At 39.5% G+C, this 24,117-nt stretch overlaps 1 protein-coding gene across 4 annotated transcripts in view; it reads right to left on the bottom strand.

Moving 5' to 3' along the window:
• LOC136862701 (DNA helicase MCM8) overlaps positions 1-14,568 on the bottom strand; it is a 661,148-nt gene extending 646,580 nt beyond the window's left edge. For 3 of the 4 annotated variants that reach the window (XM_067138907.2, XM_067138908.2, XM_067138905.2), the window contains exons 1-2: positions 14,303-14,555; positions 263-388 (exon numbers count right to left, since the gene is read on the bottom strand). In XM_067138907.2, coding sequence (XP_066995008.2) covers positions 263-383 — 121 coding nt within the window. In that variant the 5' untranslated portion in view covers positions 384-388; positions 14,303-14,555. Of the gene's footprint in view, positions 1-262; positions 389-14,302 lie in introns of all 4 variants that reach the window. The other variant, XM_067138906.2, reaches the window with a different exon arrangement.
• Between the last annotated feature and the right edge of the window lie 9,549 nt (positions 14,569-24,117).

Genomic DNA, 24,117 nt, shown 5'->3' with positions numbered 1-24,117 from the left:
ATAAACTATCTGATCATTATCATATCAGGGAAGATTCTAGAAAATGCTGAGGTAAAGATTTGACACTGAACACCTCCCTTCTAACTGCTTTCTCAAATGGGAGAAAAACACCCTGAAATTTGACAAATGAGAGAAAAACACCCTGAAATTTGACATCTCTTTACTACTGATGTTTTTCAATTAAAATCTTAACTACATTCTTGTTCTAGTAGTAAATATTAACAGAAACAAGAATATGAAAGATAAATTTCCATAAACCTACCATACACAATGTTATGACCTGGGAGAGTTGATTTATTTACAGGCCGGTGTGAATGTTTTCCATAGGATCCACCTCTTCCTTGTCGATAATATTTTCCTTTGCGCTCTGTGCGACTCTCCATATAGGCTGCAAAACAAAGAATAAATTATTTATGTTTGAACTGTTATAGAGTTTTAGAGTACAAATTTAAAATTAGACAGAAAGGAAAACATGAAAAACGATTCTGTGACAAAATGCTCTCTCAACAGTCAAAACCTAGTCCATTACTATAGGAACTACAGAGAAAAAGGTTCTCTAAACTTTCTTGCGCCTCCTGGGCATATTATTATGATCCAAAACTTGACGTGTTTCCAGATGAACTAAAGCATTTTAGATAGGATCCGTCTCTCTCATAAAACTGTTAACTTGCATTCTTGTGTATGCTCAGCAGGTGATATCATTATTTGAAAAAGAACAATATTGAGGTTACAGAAAGACTAAAACTCTCTCATGTTAATACAGGCTTTTTAAATTAAAAGTGTTATGTCATCAAGCTTTCAGGATCCTTCAAATTTTCTGTTAACAATTAGGACTATCTGCTTAATATGTCACAATGTGCTCCAATCTCTCCAATCAAACCATTCTAAAGTCAATCACTATCCTTTTTCACACAAAATATAATAAATTCACAGTAAATGTAAGCAAGCTGCATAGTTTTTAATTGATTATTTAAGGATGCCATTTTTTCAGTGTGGAGTTAGTTAATATTAACTTTTTCACTGTGTTAAAGCAAAATCTAACACTTTGAACACTATAACATACCTGTAAAGAAACACAGTAATAAGAGAATGACTTGTTACCTTCTACAAGTTTGATTTTACCATACCACTTATACATATGTAGTGTATGTACAGTGCATGCACGATGTAAAGACCTCTCTATTCCATAATTCAGCCAATGGTGTGGCTCATAATGGCTTGTTTGGGGAACTAGAAACAGCATGGTTTAAAGCCAATGCTACCAATCCTCCCACCAAGTCACCTGTCTTGTGTTGCATAGTCTGCCATGTACATACACGTAACTTGAGTGAGTAAGATATTCCCGTTAGGTACTGAGATTTTATTTACTGCAGCGTATTGATATAGAGATGGCATATGGTACTCCAGGACCATCTGACGAGCTGAAAAATCCCTCTAAAACAAGTTAGTAAATTTTTCATAGTGCTGAGAGGAAGATAATAGCAAACTTTCTGAGATATTGTGATAAAGACAGAGAGAGCAAATCATTATTGGTTCCTCTTAATCAGTATCTTAAAAAGGCCACTGATTAAACAGGTGTTAAGTGCCTTGACTCTTAAGAAAGCGAAGTTTCTGCGTATATCATTCAAATAAATCTCCACAGCACCAAACAAGAAAATGTAGGCCTATTGTGGTTTGATGCAGATACAAATCAATGTTTTATGTAGCCTATTTACAAAACAATATAGTACAATGTTTTCCCCATCAGACCGAAGAAGAGCAGCAAGGTCATGCTGGACAATTTCAAAAAATGTTGTACTCGAGATGCAATTGAAGAATTCTACACGGTGTGGAAAGTCATCCCCACCATTCACAAACTCGTCCCTAGCTTACAAAGGAGGATAGGCTGAAAACAGGGACTAACTTGTCTTCGAAATGTATTGAAAGGCATGGGCTTTGTGCGGAAGAGTCTTCAGAATAAACATGTACTATTATTAGAGCGTGGTGATGTTGCTGACTGGCGTGCAAAGTATCTCATTACAATACAGCATTTCAGGAAAGCTCTATCTTGCTGGAATCCCATAAGTTGCCTTCTATCAAACCAATTAATAATTTTGCAAACATGTCTAATAAAATCAGAAAGGATGCTTTCCCAAAGCTTACATGCAATGCATGTCAAACTGACTGGCCTGTAATTTTCAGCTTTATGTCTATCACCCTTTCCTACATACACAGGGGCTACTATAGCAACTCTCCATTCATTTGGTATAGCTCCTTCATGCAAACAATAATCAAATAAGTACTTCAGATATGGTACTATATCCCAACCCATCGTATTTAGTATATCTCCTGTAACCTTATCAATTCCAGCTGCTTTTCTAGTTTTCAACTTTTGTATCTTACTGTAAATGTCATTGTTGTCACAGGTAAATTTTAATACCTCTTTAGTATTAGTCACCTCCTCTATCTGGACATCATCCTTTGTAACCAACAATATTTACATACTGCTCACTGAATACTTCTGCCTTTTGAAGCTCCTCACATACACACTCCCCTTCATCATTAATGATTCCTGGAATATCCTTCTTGGAACCTTCCAGTTTTCACTAAAATTTGTATATGCCGGGCTGAGTGGTTCAGATGGTAGAGGCGCTGGCCTTCTGACCCCAACTTGGCAGGTTCGATCCTGGCTCAGTCCAGTGGTATCTGAAGGTGCTCAAGTACATCAGCCTCGTGTCAGAAGATTTACTGGCACATAAAAGAACTCCTGCGGGGCTAAGTTCCCACACCTCGGCGTCTCCGAAAACCATAAAAGTAGTTAGTGGGAAGTAAAGCAAAATAACATTATTATCATTAAAATTTGTATGACTGCTAATTATGCTTGCCATCATGTTATCCTTAGCTGACTTCTTTGCTAGATTCAATTTCCTCGTAAGTTCCTTCCATATCTCCTTACTTCCGCAGCCATTTCCAACTCTGTTTTTTTTCAACCTGCATCTTCTTCTTAGTCTCCTTACGTCTCTGTTATAATATAGTGGATCTTTACCATTCCATACCACCTTTAAAGGTACAAACCTATTTCCACATTCCCCAACAACTGCTTTAAACCAATCCCAGAGTCTATTTTCATTTTTATATACAGTTTTCCACCGATCATAATTACTTCTTAAAAACTCCATCATGCCTGTGTTATCAGCCATATGGTACTGCCTAATAGTCTTACTTATAATATCTTCCATTCTTTCACATTTATTTTTAAGTAACACAAAAACAGCTTCGTGATCACTAATACCATCTATTACTTCCTGGTTTTACCAGCACCACATCCAGAATATTCTTCCCTCTGGTTGATTCAATCACTTTTTGAATCGGATGCCCTTCCCATATTAACTTATTTGCCATTTGTTCGTCATGCTTCCTGTAGTTCACATTACATTCCCAATTTGACATTTGGTAAATTGAGATCACACGCTACAATTACGTTCCTTTCCTTATCGTTTCCTACATAGCTGATTATCTTATCAAATAATTCTGAATCAGCATCGGAGCTACCCTTTCCCCGTCTGTACACTCCGAAGACATCAAGTTGCCTATTATCTTTAGAACTGAGCCTTACACCTAGAATTTCATGTTTCTCATCTTTAACTTCTTCGCAGCTTACAAATTCTTCTTTCACCAGAATGAATACTCCCCCTCCTACTATTCCTATCCTATCTCTACAACACACACTCCAGTTACAAATGATGAAATTCATTTTTTGTCCGTATTGAAATTGTCATAAAATGTACATAGGAAAATATTTAATATTTATTTCCAACTATTCAATACAATATAGGATGTTGGCATTTAAGTCAAAACATTTTTTTAAATGTGAGACATGTTTCGCCTCCTACTGTGAGGCATCTTCAGTCACTATCCAAACATTATTTTTGTCGGGCAACAGGTTAAAATTATCCTAAAATGTCTTTGGTAATGATTGTAGGTGAGATAAAAATATTTACAGTTATTGTAACAATGTTCAAGAATAACTAAAAACTAATATAATGATGAACTCATATGTAATTCACTTGATGAATAGGACGTCATTTGATGGTACAGTAGCAAGACGATGGCTTGAAGCCTTAGTCAATACCAGATATCCAACACATAGTATAGAGCATATAAAAAAACATTACAGTGAAGATATACAATACATTCAAATGTTATTTAAAAAAAAAACTAGTAGATCCTTAGGTAGTACACTTAAAGATGGAGGTGTCATACAATTATGAGTTACAGTTGATGGCTTAAAGCCGTAGTCAATGTTTGAAGTATAAGTAAAATAACATGCTAATATATAGTGAATAAATATGAAATAAAGTACATTGTTGAAGATAAAATGTAAAGGAAAAATATTCCAATTTTGCTGGGCAAATGTTATTTAACGTTAACGTATATTTGCCCGTGAGGTTTAATGGTCAACAGTTCATAGTTATATACAGATTTTGATCGGCGAGATTGTGTTGACACGAAGTTTGTAGTTAGCTTAAATTTATTTTAAGACATCCAAGTAAGTTTGTAGAGATGATGATGAGCTGTTATTCTCTATGTTGGTATGATTTTGACGTGAAGGTTGAATGGCTGTTGTTTTCTTCATCTGATGACAATATATTTTTTTCAAAACATTGATAGTGGAAAATTTATATTATTGAAGATATTGTGGAAGTTTGATGGGGCTGTTGAATTATTGTTCTGATTGGTTGGTTCTGAAATGAAGAAAAACTGTAGTTAATTTTGGTGAGAATTAAAAGAAAAAACTTGGGAATGTTTTATCAAAGTGTTATTGGAGAGAAGATGTTGGTGCTTACCTATGGCGTTGTTGGCCCGTTTGACTTGTTGTGTGAAGTGTTATCAGGATACTAGTGATCACTAACGTTTTTACTCCTTGTGTTGTATGTATGCCGTCTGGGTGAAGGTGGATGGGTTGAAGGGGGCGGGGTTGTAGGCTTGTGATTGGCGAATGGGAGGGAGTTGTGTGTAGTGGGGGAAGCGGGGGGGGGGGGGACGTGGGGCATTTAATGACTTAAGATCGGCATGTGGAAGGGAATTACGTAAGTTGGGAGGGGAAGGGGGGTGTGATGTATTTGTTGACGTGGAAGGAGTGTTTATTGACACCGTTTTGAAAATATTAAAAAAATGTTTGTCTTGAAAGTTTATTTTATTGAATAATGCTACTATTTGATCATATAAAGGGCTTCTATTGTCTATTGGATCATTTAAATTCTTATTACTATTGAATTTTTGATCCAAAATATGTATAATTTTCGAATTCGGTCATGAGTCTACCTTTTTTTAGTCTTTTTAAAATTTGAAGGTCCTGTTCAATTGTGGTAAAGTTATGCCCAGTTTCTTACATGTGATTGCTCATTGCTGAGTGTTTATTGTGTTTCTGAGCATTGAAATGCTCGGTGTACCTAGTTATGAAGCTTCTTCCTGTTTGTCCGATGTATGAGCTGAGGCACTCATTACATTTTAATCTATAGATACCGGAGCCTGAGTATTTATTATTTTCAGAATTTATTGTATTGTGGTTGACGAACATTTTTTTGTTTGAATTTTGAAAGCTATTTTGATCTCTTGATTTTTTAAGGTATTGGTTATTTGATGTATGATTGGGTTGGTGTATGTAAAGGTTGCGTACTTTGATTTTTCATTATTTTTTTGGGGGGGGAGAGGTTTGTCGATAGTTTCAATTTAACCTTATTAATTAGTTTGTCTATGATGGAGGGGTTGTATCCACTAAAAGTGCCTATTTCTTTTATTGTATTTATTTCATTTTTTTAATTGGTGGTTGAAAGGGGAATTTTTAGAGCTCTGTACACCATACTGTAAAATGAGGACTGTGTGTGTGATTGTGGATATAGGGAACATTGTTTAATAGTTATAGGTGTGAATGAATTTCATCACTTGTAATAATAAAACCAACCAGGCTAATAAAAACAAGTATCAAAATCTTAAAACTAAAATTAGTAAGATCTCAAAAGATATTCAATTCCTGAAAGAATGTGTAAGATCCAATCTAGTGCCAAAGTTTTTGAAACCAACTCAAAGGAAAAACATTCCAAAACATAAATCTGAAGACATTCAAAACAAAATCAACAACATTTGGCTCAAAAATGAAATAAAACTAATGTATAGAAAGAAATATTTTTTAAATACACAACTTTATTGTGAACATTTGATTATCGCGCAATCGTTATTTCCTCTAGAATGGAATTCTTATCAACAACATATTGCATATAAAATACAAATTACACTGAACAAAAAACAAGAAACCCTAAACCGTAAATTAACACATTTAGAAGAAGAAAAAGCAAAATCGCTAAACCAGAACAGTAGTATAAAAATATCCCCATCCCCTTGGAACAATGTTCCAACTACAATCAATCTATCTGACATCACCTTCTCAGATAAAGAAACACAATTGTTCAACCAAGGCCTAAAACATAATTGGCCCAACCCACATAAAGCAGAAGATATAATCACCATAATAGCCGAAGCTGAAGCAAACATAAATAAACAAATTCCAACAGACAAACAGAACGATGTAAAATATGAAATTAAAAAGAAATTACCTGCCCTTGCAAAAGAAATTTCTAACAAAAATAACTCTACCTCACAAAAACAGATCCAAGAATTAAGAAAAAAAGTGGACACTAATAACATCATAGTAACTAAAACCAACAAAGGCAACACTATAGTCTTAATGAAAAATCAGGATTACATCCGTAAAACAGAGGAGTTCTTCTCTACTGAAACTTATACAACAATCCCAAAGGATCCCACTACAAAAACTCAACGTAATCTAAAAACACTTTTAAAATACTCTTCATTTTTTATTTAATGAACATGAATACCAAAGTCTCATTAACATGAACCCCAAACTACCCACCGTCAGATCATTACCGAAGGTACATAAAACGGACGTTCCCATTCGACCTATCATAAACAGCCAAAATAGCCCAACATATAAAACTTCACAATTCCTCCAAAAACATTTCAAATTCCCTAACAAACACCCCAAAAATTCAATAGAACTATGTGAAACCCTTAAAAAATTCAACTTAAAACCTAATCACATAATGTGCTCTTTCGACATCACTAACATGTATTCAAACATTCCTGCTAAAAAACTACAGAAATAACAAAAAACAATCTTTCCAAACACAGCAATTTAAGCAAAACAGAAATAGAAGAACTCTTAAAAATACTAAACTTTGTCTTACAAAACAACTATTTAACTTTCAACAATAAAATATACAAACAGGAAGGCCTGGCCATGGGAGACCCTTTAGCCGGAATCCTTGCTGAAATTTTTATGGATAACCTCGAAAACAGCAAAAAAATAAAAAACATCAATGGATTAAATCTCTGGCTACGCTATGTTGATGACACGCTAGTAAAAATTGACAAAAATCTCAACAAAAGTGGAAACATATTAACTTATTTAAATAATCTAGATAACACTATCAAATTCACTAAAGAGGACGAGAACCAAAACTCAATTAGTAATTTTCTTGACATCACAATAACAAGAACTTCCAATAAGTTTGATTTTCAAATTTAAAGAAAACCCTCATTCACACCTATAACTATTAAACAAAGTTCCCTACATCCACAATCACACAAACAGTCCTCATTTTACAGTATGGTGTACAGAGCTCTAAAAATTCCCCTTTCAACCACCAATTTAAAAAACGATATAAATACAATAAAAGAAATAGCCACTTTTAATGGATACAACCCCTCCATCATAGACAAACTAATTAATAAGGTTAAATTGAAACTATCCACAAGCCTCTCCCCAATAAAAAATGAAAAATCAAAGTACGCAACCTATACATACACCAACCCAATCATACATCAAATAACCAATACCTTAAAAAATCAAGAGATCAAAATAGCTTTCAAAACTCAAAATTCAAACCAACGAAATGTTCGTCAACCACAATACAATAAATTCTGAAAATAATAAATACTCAGGCTCCGGTATCTATAGATTAAAATGTAATGAGTGCCTCAGCTCATACATCTGACAAACAGGAAGAAGTTTCATAACTAGGTACACCGAGCATTTCAATGCTCAGAAACCCAATAAACACTCAGCAATGAGCAATCATATGAAAGAAACTGGGCAAAACTTTACCACAATTGAACAGGACCTTCAAATTTTTAAAAAGACTAAAAAAAGGTAGACTCATGACCGAATTCGAAACATACATACATTATCTTTTTTTTTTGCTAGTTGCTTTACGTCGCACTGACACAGATAGGTCTTATGGCGACGATGGGAGAGGAAAGGGCTAGGAGTGGGAAGGAAGAGGCCGTGGCCTTAATTAAGGTACAGCCCCAGCACATACATTATCATTATAGACTGTTATGCCTTTCAGCGTTTAGTCTGCAAGCCTCTGAGAATTTACTAAACGTCGCCACAATCCTCGATTTGCAACTAGTGTTGTGGCTTCATTTAGTTCTATACCTCTTATCTTTAAATCGTTAGAAACCGAGTCCAACCATCGTCGTCTTGGTCTCCCTCTACTTCTCTTACCCTCCATAATAGAGTCCATTATTCTCCTAGGTAACCTATCCTCCTCCAGTCGCCTCACATGACCCCACCACCGAAGCCGGTTTATGCGTACAGCTTTATCCATCGAGTTCATTCCTAAATTAGCCTTTATCTCCTCATTCCGAGTACCCTCCTGCCATTGTTCCCACCTGTTTGTACCAACAATCATTCTTGCTACTTTCATGTCTGTTACTTCTAACTTATGAATAAGATATCCTGAGTCCACCCAGCTTTCGCTCCCGTAAAGCAAAGTTGGTCTGAAAACAGACCGATGTAAACATAGTTTCGTCTGGGAGCTGACTTCCTTCTTACAGAATACTGCTGATCGCAACTGCGAGCTCACTGCATTAGCTTTACTACACCTTGATTCAATCTCACTTACTATATTACCATCCTGGGAGAACACACAACCTAAATACTTGAAATTATCAACCTGTTCTGGCTTTGTATCACCAATCTGACATTCAATTCTGTTGAATTTCTTACCTACTGACATGAATTTAGTCTTTGAGAGGCTAATTTTCATACCATACTCATTGCACCTATTTTCAAGTTCCAAGATATTAGACTGCAGGCTTTCGGCACAGTCTGCCATTAAGACCAAGTCGTCAGCATAGGCCAAACTGCTTACTACATTTCCACCTAACTGAATCCCTCCCTGTCATTTTATACCTTTCAGCAGATGATCCATGTAAACTACGAACAGCAAAGGTGAAAGATTACAGCCTTGTCTAACTCCTGTAAGTACCCTGAACGAAGAACTCATTCTACCATCAATTCTCACTGAAGCCCAATTGTCAACATAAATGCCTTTGATTGATTTTAATAATCTACCTTTAATTCCATAGTCCCCCAGTATGGCGAACATCTTTTCCCTCGGTACCCTGTCATATGCTTTCTCTAGATCTACGAAACAAACACAACTTCCTATTCCTCTCGTAGCATTTTTCAATTACCTGGCGCATACTGAAAATCTGATCCTGACAGCCTCTCTGTGGTCTGAAACCACACTGGTTTTCATCTAACTTCCTCTCAACCACTGATCGCGCCCTCCCTTCCAAGATGCCAGTGAATACTTTGCCTGGTATATTAATCAATGAGATACCTCGATAGTTGTTGCAATCCTTCCTGTTCCCTTGCTTATAGATAGGTGCAATTACTGCTTTTGTCCAATCTGAAGGTACCTTACCAACACTCCACGCTAATTTTACTACTCTATGAAGCAATTTCATCCCTGCCTTCCCACTATACTGTGGCAATGTAAACAAATGTTGTTGTTTAAAAGGCCCTAACAGATAGGTCATCGGCCTCTAATGGTACAAGATGGAACAAAAGGACATGATAATTAAAATTTTAAAATATATCCACTGACTAGAATTTAAAATAAATGATGATGAAAAATGATTATAAGATTAAAACAATCAGTTTTCTTTTGGCTAGGGGCTTTACGTCACAGATAGGTCTTAAGGCAACGATGGGATAGGATAGGCCTAGGAGCTGGAAGGAAGCAGCCATGGCCTTAATTAAGGTACAGCCCCAGCATTTGCCTGGTGTGAAAATGGGAAACTGCCGACAGTGGGATTCGAACCCACTATCTCCCAGATGCAAGCTCAAAGCCGCGCGCCTATACGCGTACGGCCAACTCGCCCGGTAAAACAATCCGTAGATCTAATTTGCAATGCCTTATAAAATTATAGAAAATATAGGTTACAATGGAATAAGTTCAGAGAAATATATCATTCAAGTTAGAAGTTAAAATAGCACATTATAATATGCAAACACAAACTAAAATGGAATCAATAGGATAAAGGCATACTTAACAAAAATACACTAATACAAAGGACATTATTACACATGATGAAAAAGACCACTATCCCCCATAAAAGGGATGACGAGGTCTGCTGACTGCACGTCATCTCGTAGGATGAGGGAAATGGCACTCGGGAGTTATAGACTACGGCGCAGATCAGAAAGGTCCACACACTCCGTAAGGATTTGTACCACGGTTATATGACCGCCACAAGTACACAACGGGCGTTCACCCTTCAGTAGGTAGGAGTGCGATACTATGCCATGGCCAATCCAAAGACGACAATACCACGGCTTCTTTCATACCTTCGCAGTTCCTTTTACTGCTCTCAGATTGTTTTGGAGAAGGGTGGCCTGCCATTTCATCTCCCAATGGGACATAACCAGATGTCTCAGCTGAGAGCAAATGTCACTGGCTGGAACCCTGTAACGCAACGAGGGCAAGGTAACAGCCTCCTTGGCAGCCTTATCAGCTAACTTGTTTCCCCCTACACCCATAAACATAATTCTGGTGCAGACATCTGAACACCCGGCCAGCAGGTCCTCGATCTGCTGCATCAGAGGGTGCCGAGGGATACATGTATCTATAGGTAGTGGTGCGCTCAAGGAGTCTGTACACAAGAGAAATCGCCGGCATTCATCGGACAGTGTGTAATACAGAGCTTCACAGATGGCACAGAGCTCTGCTGTGTACACACTACACATTTTCGGTAGAAGAAAAATAAACCTGTTATTGTCAACAACGAACGCACAGCCTACTCCCGCTTCTGCCCTCGAACCATCCGTGAAAACAACGCCCAAATCAGGGTACCGGCCAACAATGGACAGGAAGAGTCTCTCATAAATGTAGGGATCCATGTTTTCCTTCATGCTGGTGTGCAAATCTAGAATGATTTCAGGTCATTGTATTATCCAAAAAGATACCCTACTTGGTCGCCTGTCAAGACAAGGAACCGAAGGTACATCAAATAATCTACAACTGCTATCCAAGCGTATTCCAACCGGCTGCGTTGCTCGAGGTTAAGCAGCGTACAGCCGACGGGTTCCATTGTGGAATTCGCAAGGATAGCTTGGGTGAAGTAGAATCTGTTGCAAATTTGCAGCATGGGACAGAAGCATTTGTTGGTGCCGCAGATGTAATTTTTGCTATTTGCTTTACGTCGCACCGACACAGATAGGTCTTATGGCGACGATGGGATAGGAAAGGCCTAGGAGTTGGAAGGAAGCGGCCGTGGCCTTAATTATGGTACAGCCCCAGCATTTGCCTGGTGTGAAAATGGGAAACCACGGAAAACCATCTTCAGGGCTGCCGATAGTGGGATTCGAACCTACTATCTCCCGGATGCAAGCTCACAGCCGCGCGCCTCTACGCGCACGGCCAACTCGCCCGGTCCGCAGATGTAAAGGCAGCACACCAGATTCAGTGAGCAGACTAGCAATGGGGCTTGTATGAAAAGCTCCCGTTGCCAACCACACTCCGCTGTGGTGAATGCTATTCAGTTTGACTAAGACGCTTTGCCTTTCTGATCCATATGCTGAACTGCCGTAGTCTAATCTGGATAAAATAGGTGTCCTATAAAATTGTAGGAGCACCGTGCAATCCGCCCCCCAAGTAGTGCCGCTAGGGAACTTCAAGGTAGTAAGTGCATTCGCTTCTAACTGCCGCACTTGTGGCTCCACGATAATTTGCTATCGAAAAGGAGCCCAAGAAATCGGTGTCAACTACCGGAAGAGAGGCATTCCCCCCCCCAAAAAAAAACTCAGCATGAGAGTGAAGAATGCACTTCCGGCAAAAGTGAACAACAGAGGTCTTTGCGGTTGAAAACCGAAAGCCACGTTGTAAGGTCCACTGTTCCACTCTCCTAATTGCTTGCTGTAATTGTCACTCAAGTAAACAAAGGTTTCTGTCTTCGGAACTGTCTGACAGTGCTTGTACTGGATAGATATCAGCAATATCTTTGAGTGAATCCATCCATTCACTGCTAGATAATCCCTCAGGATATTGTCAGCCATCTGTCGGTTGTCATATATATTTTTTCTTGCTATTGGCTTTACGTCGCACTGACACAGATAGGTCTTATGGCGACGGTAGGACAGGAAAGGGCTAGGACTGTGAAGGAAGCAGCCGTGGCCTTAATTAAGGTACAGCCCCAGCATTTGCCTAGTGTGAAAATGGGAAACCACGGAAAACCATCTTCAGGGCTGCCGACAGTGTGGTTCGAACCCACTATCTCCCGGATGCGAGCTCACAGCTGCACGCTCCCAACCACACAGCCAACTCGCCCAGTCTACGTAACTCTGGTAGTTAAATAGACTAATTGGAAGGCTACATATCATACAAAATTTTGAGAACTGGTAGACCTAAACTGTAATGTGATGACCTGGATACTCCTACAAAGTGACAACCATGACAGATCAATATTCAATACACTCACGCAGAAGCCAGATCGATCACAACCAGCACATGCCACGGCAGCTTCAAACATGGCAGTTTTCTTATTTTCACGAAATGTTGCTGCCCTGCGACCACAAAATGCGAGCTCTATCGGAGACAATACTGAACATAACTGCTGGCCAATAACAACAAAGAAACTGGTAGCATTTCCCTGTTTTATGCTATTTCACTTTCAATTCTTCTATATAACCAACAATAATCCTTGGGGCAAGTTGGTGGGTCCCTGGCAAGTATAAAAGATTAATTTCACCTCTCTGCTACTTAACATATTATAAAATATAGTTTTTCAATTATTTCAGATATGTGGGAAGGGTACCAAAGCGCCACTGTTGATGGCAAACTGTCTAGTGCTACATATTTGTGGAGAAATCTTATATTCCATATACCTGACAGTTGTGTCAAAACACATCTTACATTTTCCAAACTATGATTTCTGTGGCTCAAAAGTCAAAAAATGCAACATTACTGGAGACACATTTTTCTAATGCCTGCAAGGAATGAGCTAGGAAATGATACATAAATAATCTCTTAATTCTTCTTGAGGATGGGAAAATTTATGTAAACATATGATCAAAAAGGAGTAATGTTTACAAAAGAAATGGGTGAAATAAATGATTTTGTGCAGAAATTAGTAGTGAATTAAGTTAGTATACCCTCATTGTATGTAAGTTTAATGCTCTGTAATAAAATAAATAAAAACCTCAACAGTGTATACAAACATCACTCATAAGTAACTCTTAAATGTAAGTTAAAGTTTTTAAGTCTGTTGAACACAAAAGTTCAATATAAAGATTACACTAATATACCTGTAAATAAATAGCACTATTAAACAAAGAATGTTTATGAATCGACACTGGAAAGTATAGCTTCGTTCTTAACAAATAAGTAAATTCTATCACTATATCCTGCTGCGGGCTTGTCATTCTGTGGCACTTTGGTATCTATCGCATATATTTGGAATCATAAAAAATTAACATATTGTAGGTTTACAAACAAAAATTGAAGTCAAAATCTTCCTTCTGAGAAAAGCTAACAACTTGCTTTAGGTTGCACCGACACAGTTAGGTCTTATGGCGACGATGGTATAGGAAAGGGCTAGGAGTTAGAAGGAATCGACCATGGCCTTAATTTAGGTACAGCCCCAGCATTTGACTGGTATGAAAATAGGAAACCACAGAAAACCATCCTCAGGGCTGCCAACAGTGGAGCCCGAACCTAGTATCTCCCGGATGCAAGCACACAGCAACTCGCCCTGTACTGAGGAAAGCAGGCTTGAAGGTTTTCGGTCTTGCAATGGCAATATATGGTCTCAGTATAACAACATTTATCCTTAAAATCATCCAATGTGTTTGTTCGAGTATCAAGAATAGAGCTGCGTAGCAAAAAACTGAATTAACATCCATCTCGTGAGATTTAAAAACATGCAAATTAGAAAATTATGTAACAAAAATTACCTCCTACAACTTCCCGGATATATCCAGTGAAAAGAGCAGAAAAAAATCACATGCGATACCGTAAAAACGTCAAAAAACGAACGTGATATAATCCATGATATTCAACACGTGGTTAACGTAATAACTCAAACGAATGCGTGCTATACAAATTACTCAGGGAAAAAAATATCTAAGTAGAACTCAGTTCAGAATTAGTTACCATCAGTCAGACTGATAACATCACGCAATCAAGTCAATAAAACATCCGAACGTCCCCGAGTCCCAAGAGCCTATACAAGGATCATATAAGCCTATATGAAAGCAAAGCAAACATCCCGCCTTGCTACATTCTTCTTCTTACGCCACAACCCAAGGATTGTTCTGTTCTGTTCGTGTAGTTGATTTGGGCTCGTTATTTCACCCAGACATAATACTGTATTATATTTGTAATAGTTCTACACGCGCACACAATTCCAATAAAGTAGTACACCAATGCAGTTTAGAATGATTTCTGAGTACGACGTACTTGAAAATTGAGGGAAGTATTCTGTTCTGTTCGTGAAGTTTATTTGGGCTCGTTATTTCACCCAGACACTATACCGTATGATATTTGTACTAGATCTACACACGCACACAATTTCAATAAAGTAGTACACCAATGCAGTTGACAATGTTTTCGGAGTACGAAGTACTTGAAGATTGAGGGAAGTAGACCATGCAGCAGACTCACAAATGGGTTCAAAGCACTGAAAGTAGATCAAGAATAGACGTATCACCTAGACAATTAAAAGTGAGGAATTACGTATACAAGACTAGGAAATATAGGAAAAGCACAGGGACACAAGGTATACTAATCTTCACGCTAGAGTGGCCGTCTCAGCGACTTCTACAAAACATACACACCGGGCCAACATATAAGGGACAAGCAGGAGAGGGCAGGGGAACGACGGAGGGGTGGATATATGTGAGAGTGTAGGACTTTGGACGGATGGAAGGAAAGATCTGAGCAAAGTATATGGGGGATGTAGGGAGGGGAAAGTGTCGGTGAAATCGTAAACAAAAGAGGAAGAGGGGCGATATTGTGTTGTTATGAACATCAATGAAAAGGTACACGCGATCGGCGGAGGGGGAGATGAGAAAACAGTAGCTATGTGTCGTGGTTGAAGAGGAGGCGTTAGGGAGGGCGGGAGATAAATGAGAATATGATGAAATATGTAAGTAGTGTCAATGTATTGTGGGAAAGTGGGGTTAGAGTTGTAAATTAGAGTGATCTAAGAACTGATTTAAGATACGTAAGATTGTGGGAGAGGGCTTGTAGACGAGACATACAATTGACGTGGGAAGTGGATAATTGTATTGTATTAAGTTGGAGTACAGGCATCGACGAGGAGAGTTATACAATGGGCATTGAAAAAAGAGATGATTGATATCAGCATCTACAGATCCACAATGGCATATGGGATGAGGTTGTAAGCGAAATCGAAATTTATAGAGAGGGGTAAGGGAATGATTAAAGCGAAGACGTATGATATTGATGATATGACGACGAGTGTAGGTGGCGTGTTGATACCAGAAAGTAGTAGGTAGTATGGGTTGGAGAGTATGATAGAACTTGCCCTTCTGACATGCAGATGTTGTCCATGTGTTTTGCCATGTTTGTCGTTGTTGTGATTTGAGGAGAGATATGAAATCTGTGGCTGGAACAGAAAATGTAGCTGGGGTTGTAGATAAGAGGGAAGCCTCTTTCGCTAAGCGATCGGCTCGTTCATTGCCTGGTATGTTCTTATGTGCAGGTATCCAAATGAGGGTGATTTGGACACCTGATTGGTGTAAATTGAAGAGGATGTGTTTGACGTTATAAACATACCAGTTCAGCGTAAACTTGTTAGATTTTAGTGTTTGTAGCACAGAGAGAGAATCAGTGAATATATTAGCAGATTGTATGGATGAATGTTTGATGTAGAGTAATGTTTGGCGTATGGCAAGGAGTTCAGCCGAAAAAATAGAAAAGTGGGACGATAAGTGAAACAATTCAGCATACTGAGTCTGTTCGTAATAAAAAGCAGCGCCGACACCACAAGAATTTTTCGATCCATCAGTATAAAAATTGGGACAGGCATTAGTGGATGATATGCGAACTTTTTTAGAATGTAGAGGAAAATATGAAAGCCGGTAAGGGAGCATAGCAAAAGAAGATTCTTTAGAATGAATAATAGGAGGTGTATATTGAATCACATCGTATGCCACAGAATAGTATGGTAGCACATGACTACGAATAATAGTAGATTTAAAAGGGGAGACAAACTGAAATGCCCAAATTAAGGCAGGGGCTCGGCAGGAATGTGGGATAGGCGTTGCGAATGATTGAGCGAGTAATTGTATTTTGGGTAGAAGGTTATTGGAGAGTACGAGAAGTCGTTTGAGGAGATACTTAGCTGCTAGAAATCTGCGTCGAAGGATAAGAGGAGGGTCACCAGTTTCAACTAATAAGGCATTAGTAGGTGTGGTAGACAACGCACCAAAACAAACTCGTAGTGCTTGATTTTGAATTGTGGTGAGGGATTGAAGGGCAGATGGTGATGCTAGATCAATTATATGTGCACAGTAGTCGAAACGAGCACGGATCGTGGAGCAGTAGACTAATTTTGCTGTAGCAGGATCAGCTCCCCACGAACGACGTGTAATGGCTTTGAGGAGGTTAATATACGTGGCAGTACAGTTACGTAGGTGTTGTATATGTTGGGAAAATTGTAATTTACGGTCAAGGATAATGCCAAGATATTTATGGTGCGAACGTATGGAAATTTCATAAGTATCGAACAGTAACGGCTCAGAGTTGTAAATCCGCTTGGTAGTAAAGATTACTGCAGAGCATTTATCGGGTGATAAAGAGAACCCATGAGTATGTAACCAGGACTGAACTTGAATGAGTAGCCGTGTTATACATTTGCGAGCAACATCTACGTCTTTATGGGAAAAGTAGAGAACTATGTCGTCAGCATACATAAGAATTCGGGCAGATTGGAGGGCAAGTTGCTCGAGGCCGGATAAATATAAAGCAAACAGTATTCCACTGAAGATATCACCTTGAGGGACGCCGACATTAGCTTGACGAGGGGATGGCGTAGTGAGAGGAGGTTTGAAGATTAGAGTGCGAGACGTTAAGAGATGACGTAGAAGAGTTATGAAAGTGGTTGGGATGCCTTTCTGTGATAACACATCCCATAACATATTCAGGGGGACGGAATCAAAGGCACCTCGTATATCGAGGAAGACAGCAATAGTGTGTTCTTTTCGAGATTTAGCTAATAAGATGTCTATTATAAGCATATTGATCGCATCCTGAGCATTTCGACCCTTACAGTAAGCATACTGATACTTGGAAAGGAGGGAATAATATTCCAAGTACCAGAGAAACCTTTGGAGCAGGAGTTTAAGAAATAGTTTGCGTATACAAGACGGCAAAATTATTCCTCGAATATTGTGAGGGGAGGTCATTGGACGTCGAGGCTTTGGAACCGGAACTAGGAAAAAAGTGTTCCACTCGGGAGGAGGAGTCGTAGTATGTAACACAAAATTAAAGTACTGAACAAGCACGTGTAGGGCTTTGGTCGGCAACTGTTGTAACATGGCATAAGAGATATAATCAGGACCGGGAGTGGATGATTTGCAGGAATTAAGAACGGACGTGAGCTCAGGGAGAGTGATGGGACGTGAAAGTACTGAACAATTACGAGTGGAAGCAGAGATAACTGGAGTATAAGGTGGAAGTGCATGATCTGGAGTGAGGGACCTGATAAAGTCATTCAGAATAGGCGGCGGGATTTGAGGGCGTGGAACGTGAGTGGAAGCCCGGGTGAGAGCACGGATAGCATTCCATAAGCGAGATGCAGAAATATGGTTATGGAAAGAGGATATAAAAGTTTTCCATGCCTGTCGTCGTTTTTGATTGAATACACGTTTGATATGCGCAATATGATGTTTGAGGTGAAAGTAGTGTGAAGGGGTTAGAGTTTTACGATAAATTTTGAAGAGTCTCTTGCGTTTAAGGATTAGTTGGTGACATTCACTGTCCCACCACTTTAATTGAGAGGCACCAGTGGTCATGGAGTTTGATGGTGTCGTAAAAGGATGGTAGAGGTCCAGATACTGTGTTATTATTTTGAGCAGGGAGTGATAGGATAATTCTGTTACAGGGAAGGTCTCCAATTGGGTTACCATGTAGGAGTTAAAGCACGAAGCATTGAACTGTTTCATGGAACGTAGCGGAGCGATATAATGGTCGTTAAGGGGATTTTTAGTGATATACCCGTGGCCATAAGTAATGAGGATAGGAAAGTGATCACTTGTATGAGTGTCACTGAGTACTCTCCACGTGGTTATAGAGGCAATGGAGTTGCGGCAAAGTGATAGATCGACTGCACTAGGCAACGAACCAGGAGGAGTGAGCCTGGTAGGGGAACCATCGTTCAGAAGCAAGAGATTATGTTGAGTTACAGCATGTAAGAATTGTGTGCCTTTGGAGGTGTTGAGCGGAGCTCCCCACTGAGTATGATGAATGTTGACATCGCCTAAAAACAACAGTTGGGTATCAGGTGGAAACTGATTAAAAAATTTGAACCATTGGGCAAAAGATATGTAGTTATCAGGGGGATTATACAAGTTTATAACATATGTGTTCTGATATATAAGACCTAGGGAATAGGTATTTGGTATTATGTATTGTAGATGTAATGGAGTGTACGATAACGAAGTATGTATCATAAGTGCGACACCATCAAATCCTGGTCCGTCATGGCGTTCGATAGAATATCCTGGAAAGTAAAAGTGAGTTGTATGAGAAAACCAAGTTTCTTGCAAAGCGACTATATGAGGAGATGTGTCGTGCATGAGAATTTTGAATTCGTAGTGTTTATTTTGTAGGCTCCTAGCATTCCATTGAAGGATGCGTACTACCATTATTAAAGATAAGGTGTAAACTTTCGCGAAGTTGACTAATAACTGGTAAGATATTGGGGTGATCGCCAATTAGTTGAGTAAGCTGCATGAGAAGATGGAGAACACACTGATGAACATGTTCTCGCTGAGGAAGTGTAGTACCTGTTTGAGAATGCTGTGCGGGTTGCAGAGGCATTGACGGGCTCGATGTTGAGGGAGTGGGCTGACTGGGTTGAATGGGGTATTGATAATTCAGAGATTGAGAGGGGTGAGATGATGTAGTGGATTGCACTAGCTGGAGATACGCAGCTCTATCATAGCCGGGAGAAGGTTTAGGTGGCAAATCCTTAACAACCACTTGTGTGAATTTGCGTTTGCGAGGGGCGTCTGGTAATGGAGAAGGATGTTGAGAGGGTAGGGGAGGAAATTGTTGGACGTTATGATACTCAGAATAAGTAGGTGGAAATAGTCGAGCTGAAGCTTCTGAGAACGAAATGTTATCAGTGCACATAAGTTTTTTTATTTCCACTTGCTTCTGATGAACAGCACAATCTGATGAACCCGTTTCGTGTTCCCGATTGCAATGTACACATAACTTGACATTAGCAAGGCAGTCTGAGGTAGAATGGTTCAAACCACAGTTGCGACAGCGAAAGTTAGTGGACTGGCAATTGCGTATGGTGTGTCCATAACGCTGGCATTTGGAACAAATAATGGGGTAAAATATAAAGGGATTGACTTCTAACATTACATGATAGATTGAAACATATTTGGGCAACGTTTTGGAGCAAAAAACAATCTTGACGGAGCCGGTAGGTAGATATACTGACTGACCATCTTGGAGGGATTTGCGGCGTAGGCGTTGAACAGAATGAACTTTGACGTCACTCTGAAGTAAAGTAAGAATATCGGATTCAGTTAGATCTTTCTCAACACCGCGTATAATGCCTACGCGGAAGATATTTGAGTGAGGAATAAAGGCATGCAACTTTTGTGTCTCAAGAAATTTATTCTGCAGAAAGTCATTAGCATGATTAGGAGAGTGAAAGTTTACCTGAATCCTGTTACGGCCTTTATACTGGATGGATTTAACAGGAAATTTCCTTTCATGGAGTAGACGCCCTATAGCCATAGGGTGTAGATTGCCAATGTTATTACCTTGTTTGGATGAAACAAAAACAAAATATGGTCCTGGGTGGTTTAATGGGTATAAATTACATGCACTAGTATGAGGAGGTTGAGCAGGAGGGGGAGGGTTAGGATTGGATTGAGTCGCGGTTTGCAACGAAGGGGTAGGAGTAGAATTATCATTCACGGTTGTATCCATTTTCATTTCTTCTTCCCGTTCAACATTACAATTTGACGCGGGATGAAAGTCCCGAGTACCTCCACTATCAGAACTCATGCCACCACCACTGCACAATCACACGCAAGCTAGCACCCGAACGCACGAGTAAATTCTAGAAACGTCAGACACCGAACACGAAACCTCGAACACAACGAACCGTACAGTACGATGTCGCGGACGAGACTATTGAGGGAAGTAGACCATGCAGCGGACTCACAAAATGGGTTCAAAGCACTTGAAGTAGTTCAGTAAAAGACGTATCACCTAGACAACTGAGAGTGAGGAAATACTTATACAAGACTAGGAGATATAGGAAAAGCACAGGGACACAAGGTAGACTAATCTTCACGCTAGAGTGGCCGTCTCAGCGACTTCTATAAAACATACACACCGGGCCAACATATAAGGGAGAAGCAGGAGAGGGCAGTAGAACGACGGAGGGGTGGATATATGTGAGAGTGTAGGACTTTGGACAGATGGAAAGAAATATCTGAGCAACATATATGGGGGATGTAGAGAGCGCAAAGTGTCAGTGAAATCGTAAACAAAGGATGAAGAGGGGCGACAGTGTGTTGATATGAACATCAATGACAATGTACACGCGATCGGTGGAGGGGAGATGAGAATAAACGGTAGCTATGTGTCTTGGTTGAAGAGGAGGCGTTAGGGAGGGCGGGAGGCAAATCAGAATATGATGAAATATGTAAGTAGTGTCAATGTATTGTGGGAAAGTGGGGTTAGAGTTGTAAATTAGAGTGATCTAAGAACTGATTTAAGATACGTATGATTGTGGGAGAGGGCTTGTATACGAGACATGCAATTGACGAGGGGAGTGGATAATTGTATTGTATTAAGCTGGAGTACAGGCATCGGCGAGGAGAGTTGTACAATGGGCATTGAAAAAAGAGATGATTGATATCAGCATCTACACATCCACAATGACATAGGGGATGTGGTTGTAAGCAAAATCGAAATTTATATAGAGGTGTAAGGGAATGATTAAAGCGAAGACGTATGATATTGATGATATGACGACGAGTGTAGGTGGCGTGTTGATACCAGAAAGTAGTAGGTAATATGGGTTGGAGACTATGATAGAATTTGCCCTTCTGACATGCAGATGTTGTCCATGTGTTTTGCCATATTTGTCGTTGTTGTGATTTGAGGAGAGATATGAAATCTGTGGCTGGAACAGAAAATGTAGTTGGGGTTGTAGATAAGAGGGAAGCCTCTTTCGCTAAGCGATCGGCTCGTACATTGCCTGGTATGTTCTTATGTGCAGGTATCCAAATGAGGGTTATTTGGACACCTAATTGGTGTAAATTGAAGAGGATGTGTTTGACATTATAAACATACCAGTTCAGCGTAAACTTGTTAGATTTTAGTGTTTGGAGCACGGAGAGAGAATCAGTGAATATATTAGCAGATAGTATGGATGAATGTTTGATGTACAGTAATGTTTGTCGTATGGCAAGGAGTTCAGCCGAAAAAATAGAAAAGTGGGACGATAAGTGAAACAATTCAGCATACTGAGTCTGTTCGTAATAAAAAGCAGCGCCGACACCACAAGAATTTTTGGATCCATCAGTATAAAAATTGGGACAAGCATTAGTGGATGAAATGCGAACTTTTTTAGAATGTAGAGGAAAAAATGAAAGCCGGTAAGGGAGCATAGCAAAAGAAGATTCTTTAGAATGAATAATAGTAGGAGTATATTGAATCACGTCGTATGCCACAGAATAGTATGGTAGCACATGACTACGAATAATAGTAGATTTAAAAGGGAGACAGACTCAAATGCCCAAATTAAGGCAGGAGCTCGGCAAGGATGTGTGATAGGTGTTGAGAGTGATTGAGCGAGTAATCGTATTTTGGGTAGAAGGTTATTGGAGAGCACTAGAAGTCGTGTGAGGAGATACTTAGATGCTAGAAATCTGCGTGGAAGGAGAAGAGGAGGGTCACCAGTTTCAACTAATAAGGCATTAGTAGGTGTGGTAGACAACGCACCAAAACAAACTCGAAGTGCTTGATTTTGAATTGTGGTGAGGGATTGAAGGGCAGATGGTGATGCAAGATCAATTATATGTGCACAGTAGTCGAAACGAGCACGGATGGTGGAGCAGTAGACTAATTTTGCTGTAGCAGGATCAGCTCCCCACGAACGACGTGTAATGGCTTTTAGGAGGATAATATACGTGGCAGTACAGTTGCGTAGGTGTTGTATATGTTGGGAAAATTGTAATTTACGGTCAAGGATAATGCCAAGATATTCATGGTGCGAACGTATGGGAATTTCATAAGTATCGAACAGTAAAGGCTCGGAGTTGTAAACCCGCTTGGTAGTAAAGATTACTGCAGAGCATTTATCGGGTGATAAAGAGAACCCATGAGTGTGTAATCAGGACTGAACTTGAATGAGCAGCCGTGTTATGCATTTGCGAGCAACATCTACGTCTTTATGGGAAAAGTAAAGAACTATGTCGTCGGCATACATAAGAATTCGGGCAGATTGGAGGGCAAGTTGCTCGAGGCCGGATAAATATAAATCAAACAGTATTCCACTGAAGATATCACCTTGAGGGACGCCGAGAGTAGCTTGACGAGGGGATGGCGTAGTGAGAGGAGGTTTGAAGATTAGAGTGCGAGACGTTAACAGATGACGTAGAAGAGTTATGAAAGTGGAAGCCTTTCTGTGATAACACATCCCATAACATATTCAGGGGGACGGAATCAAAGGCACCTCGTATGTCGAGGAAGACAGCAATAGTGTGTTCTTTTCGAGATTTAGCTAATAAGATGTCTATTATAAGCATATTGATCGCATCTTGAGCATTTCGACCTTTACAGTAAGCATACTGATACTTGGGAAGGAGGGAATAATATTCTAAGTACCAGAGAAACCTTTGGAGCAGGAGTTTAAGAAATAGTTTGCGTATACAAGATGGCAAAATTATTCCCCTAATATTGTGAGGGGAGGTCATTGGACGTCGAGGCTTTGGAACCGGGACTAGGAAAAAAGTGTTCCATTCGGGAGGAGGAGTCGTAGTATGTAACACAAAATTAAAGTACTGAACAAGCACTTGTAGGGCTTTGGTCGGCAACTGTTGTAACATAGCATAAGAGATATAATCAGGACCGGGAGTGGATGATTTGCAGGAGTTAAGAACGGACGTGAGCTCAGGGAGAGTGATGGGACGAGAAAGGACTGAACACTGACGAGTGGAAGCAGAGATAGCTGGAGTATAAGGTGGAAGTGCATGATCCGTGGTGAGGGACCTTAGAAAGTCATTCAGAATAGTCGGCGGGATTTGAGGGCGTGGGACGTGAGTGGAAGCACGGATAGCATTCCATAATTGAGATGCAGAAATATGGTTATGGAAAGAGGATATAAAAGTTTTCCAGGCCTGTCGTCGTTTTTGATTGAATACACGTCTGATATGAGCAATATGATGTTTGAGGTGAAAGTAGTGTGAAGGGGTTAGAGTTTTACGATAAATAAGAGTCTCTTGCGTTTAAGGATTAATTGGTGACATTCACTCTCCCACCACTT

The sequence above is a fragment of the Anabrus simplex genome, chromosome 2 (genome assembly GCF_040414725.1).
Source record: "Anabrus simplex isolate iqAnaSimp1 chromosome 2, ASM4041472v1, whole genome shotgun sequence".
NCBI lineage: Eukaryota > Metazoa > Arthropoda > Insecta > Orthoptera > Tettigoniidae > Anabrus > Anabrus simplex.
This window is presented reverse-complemented; position numbering and strand designations above follow the sequence as displayed.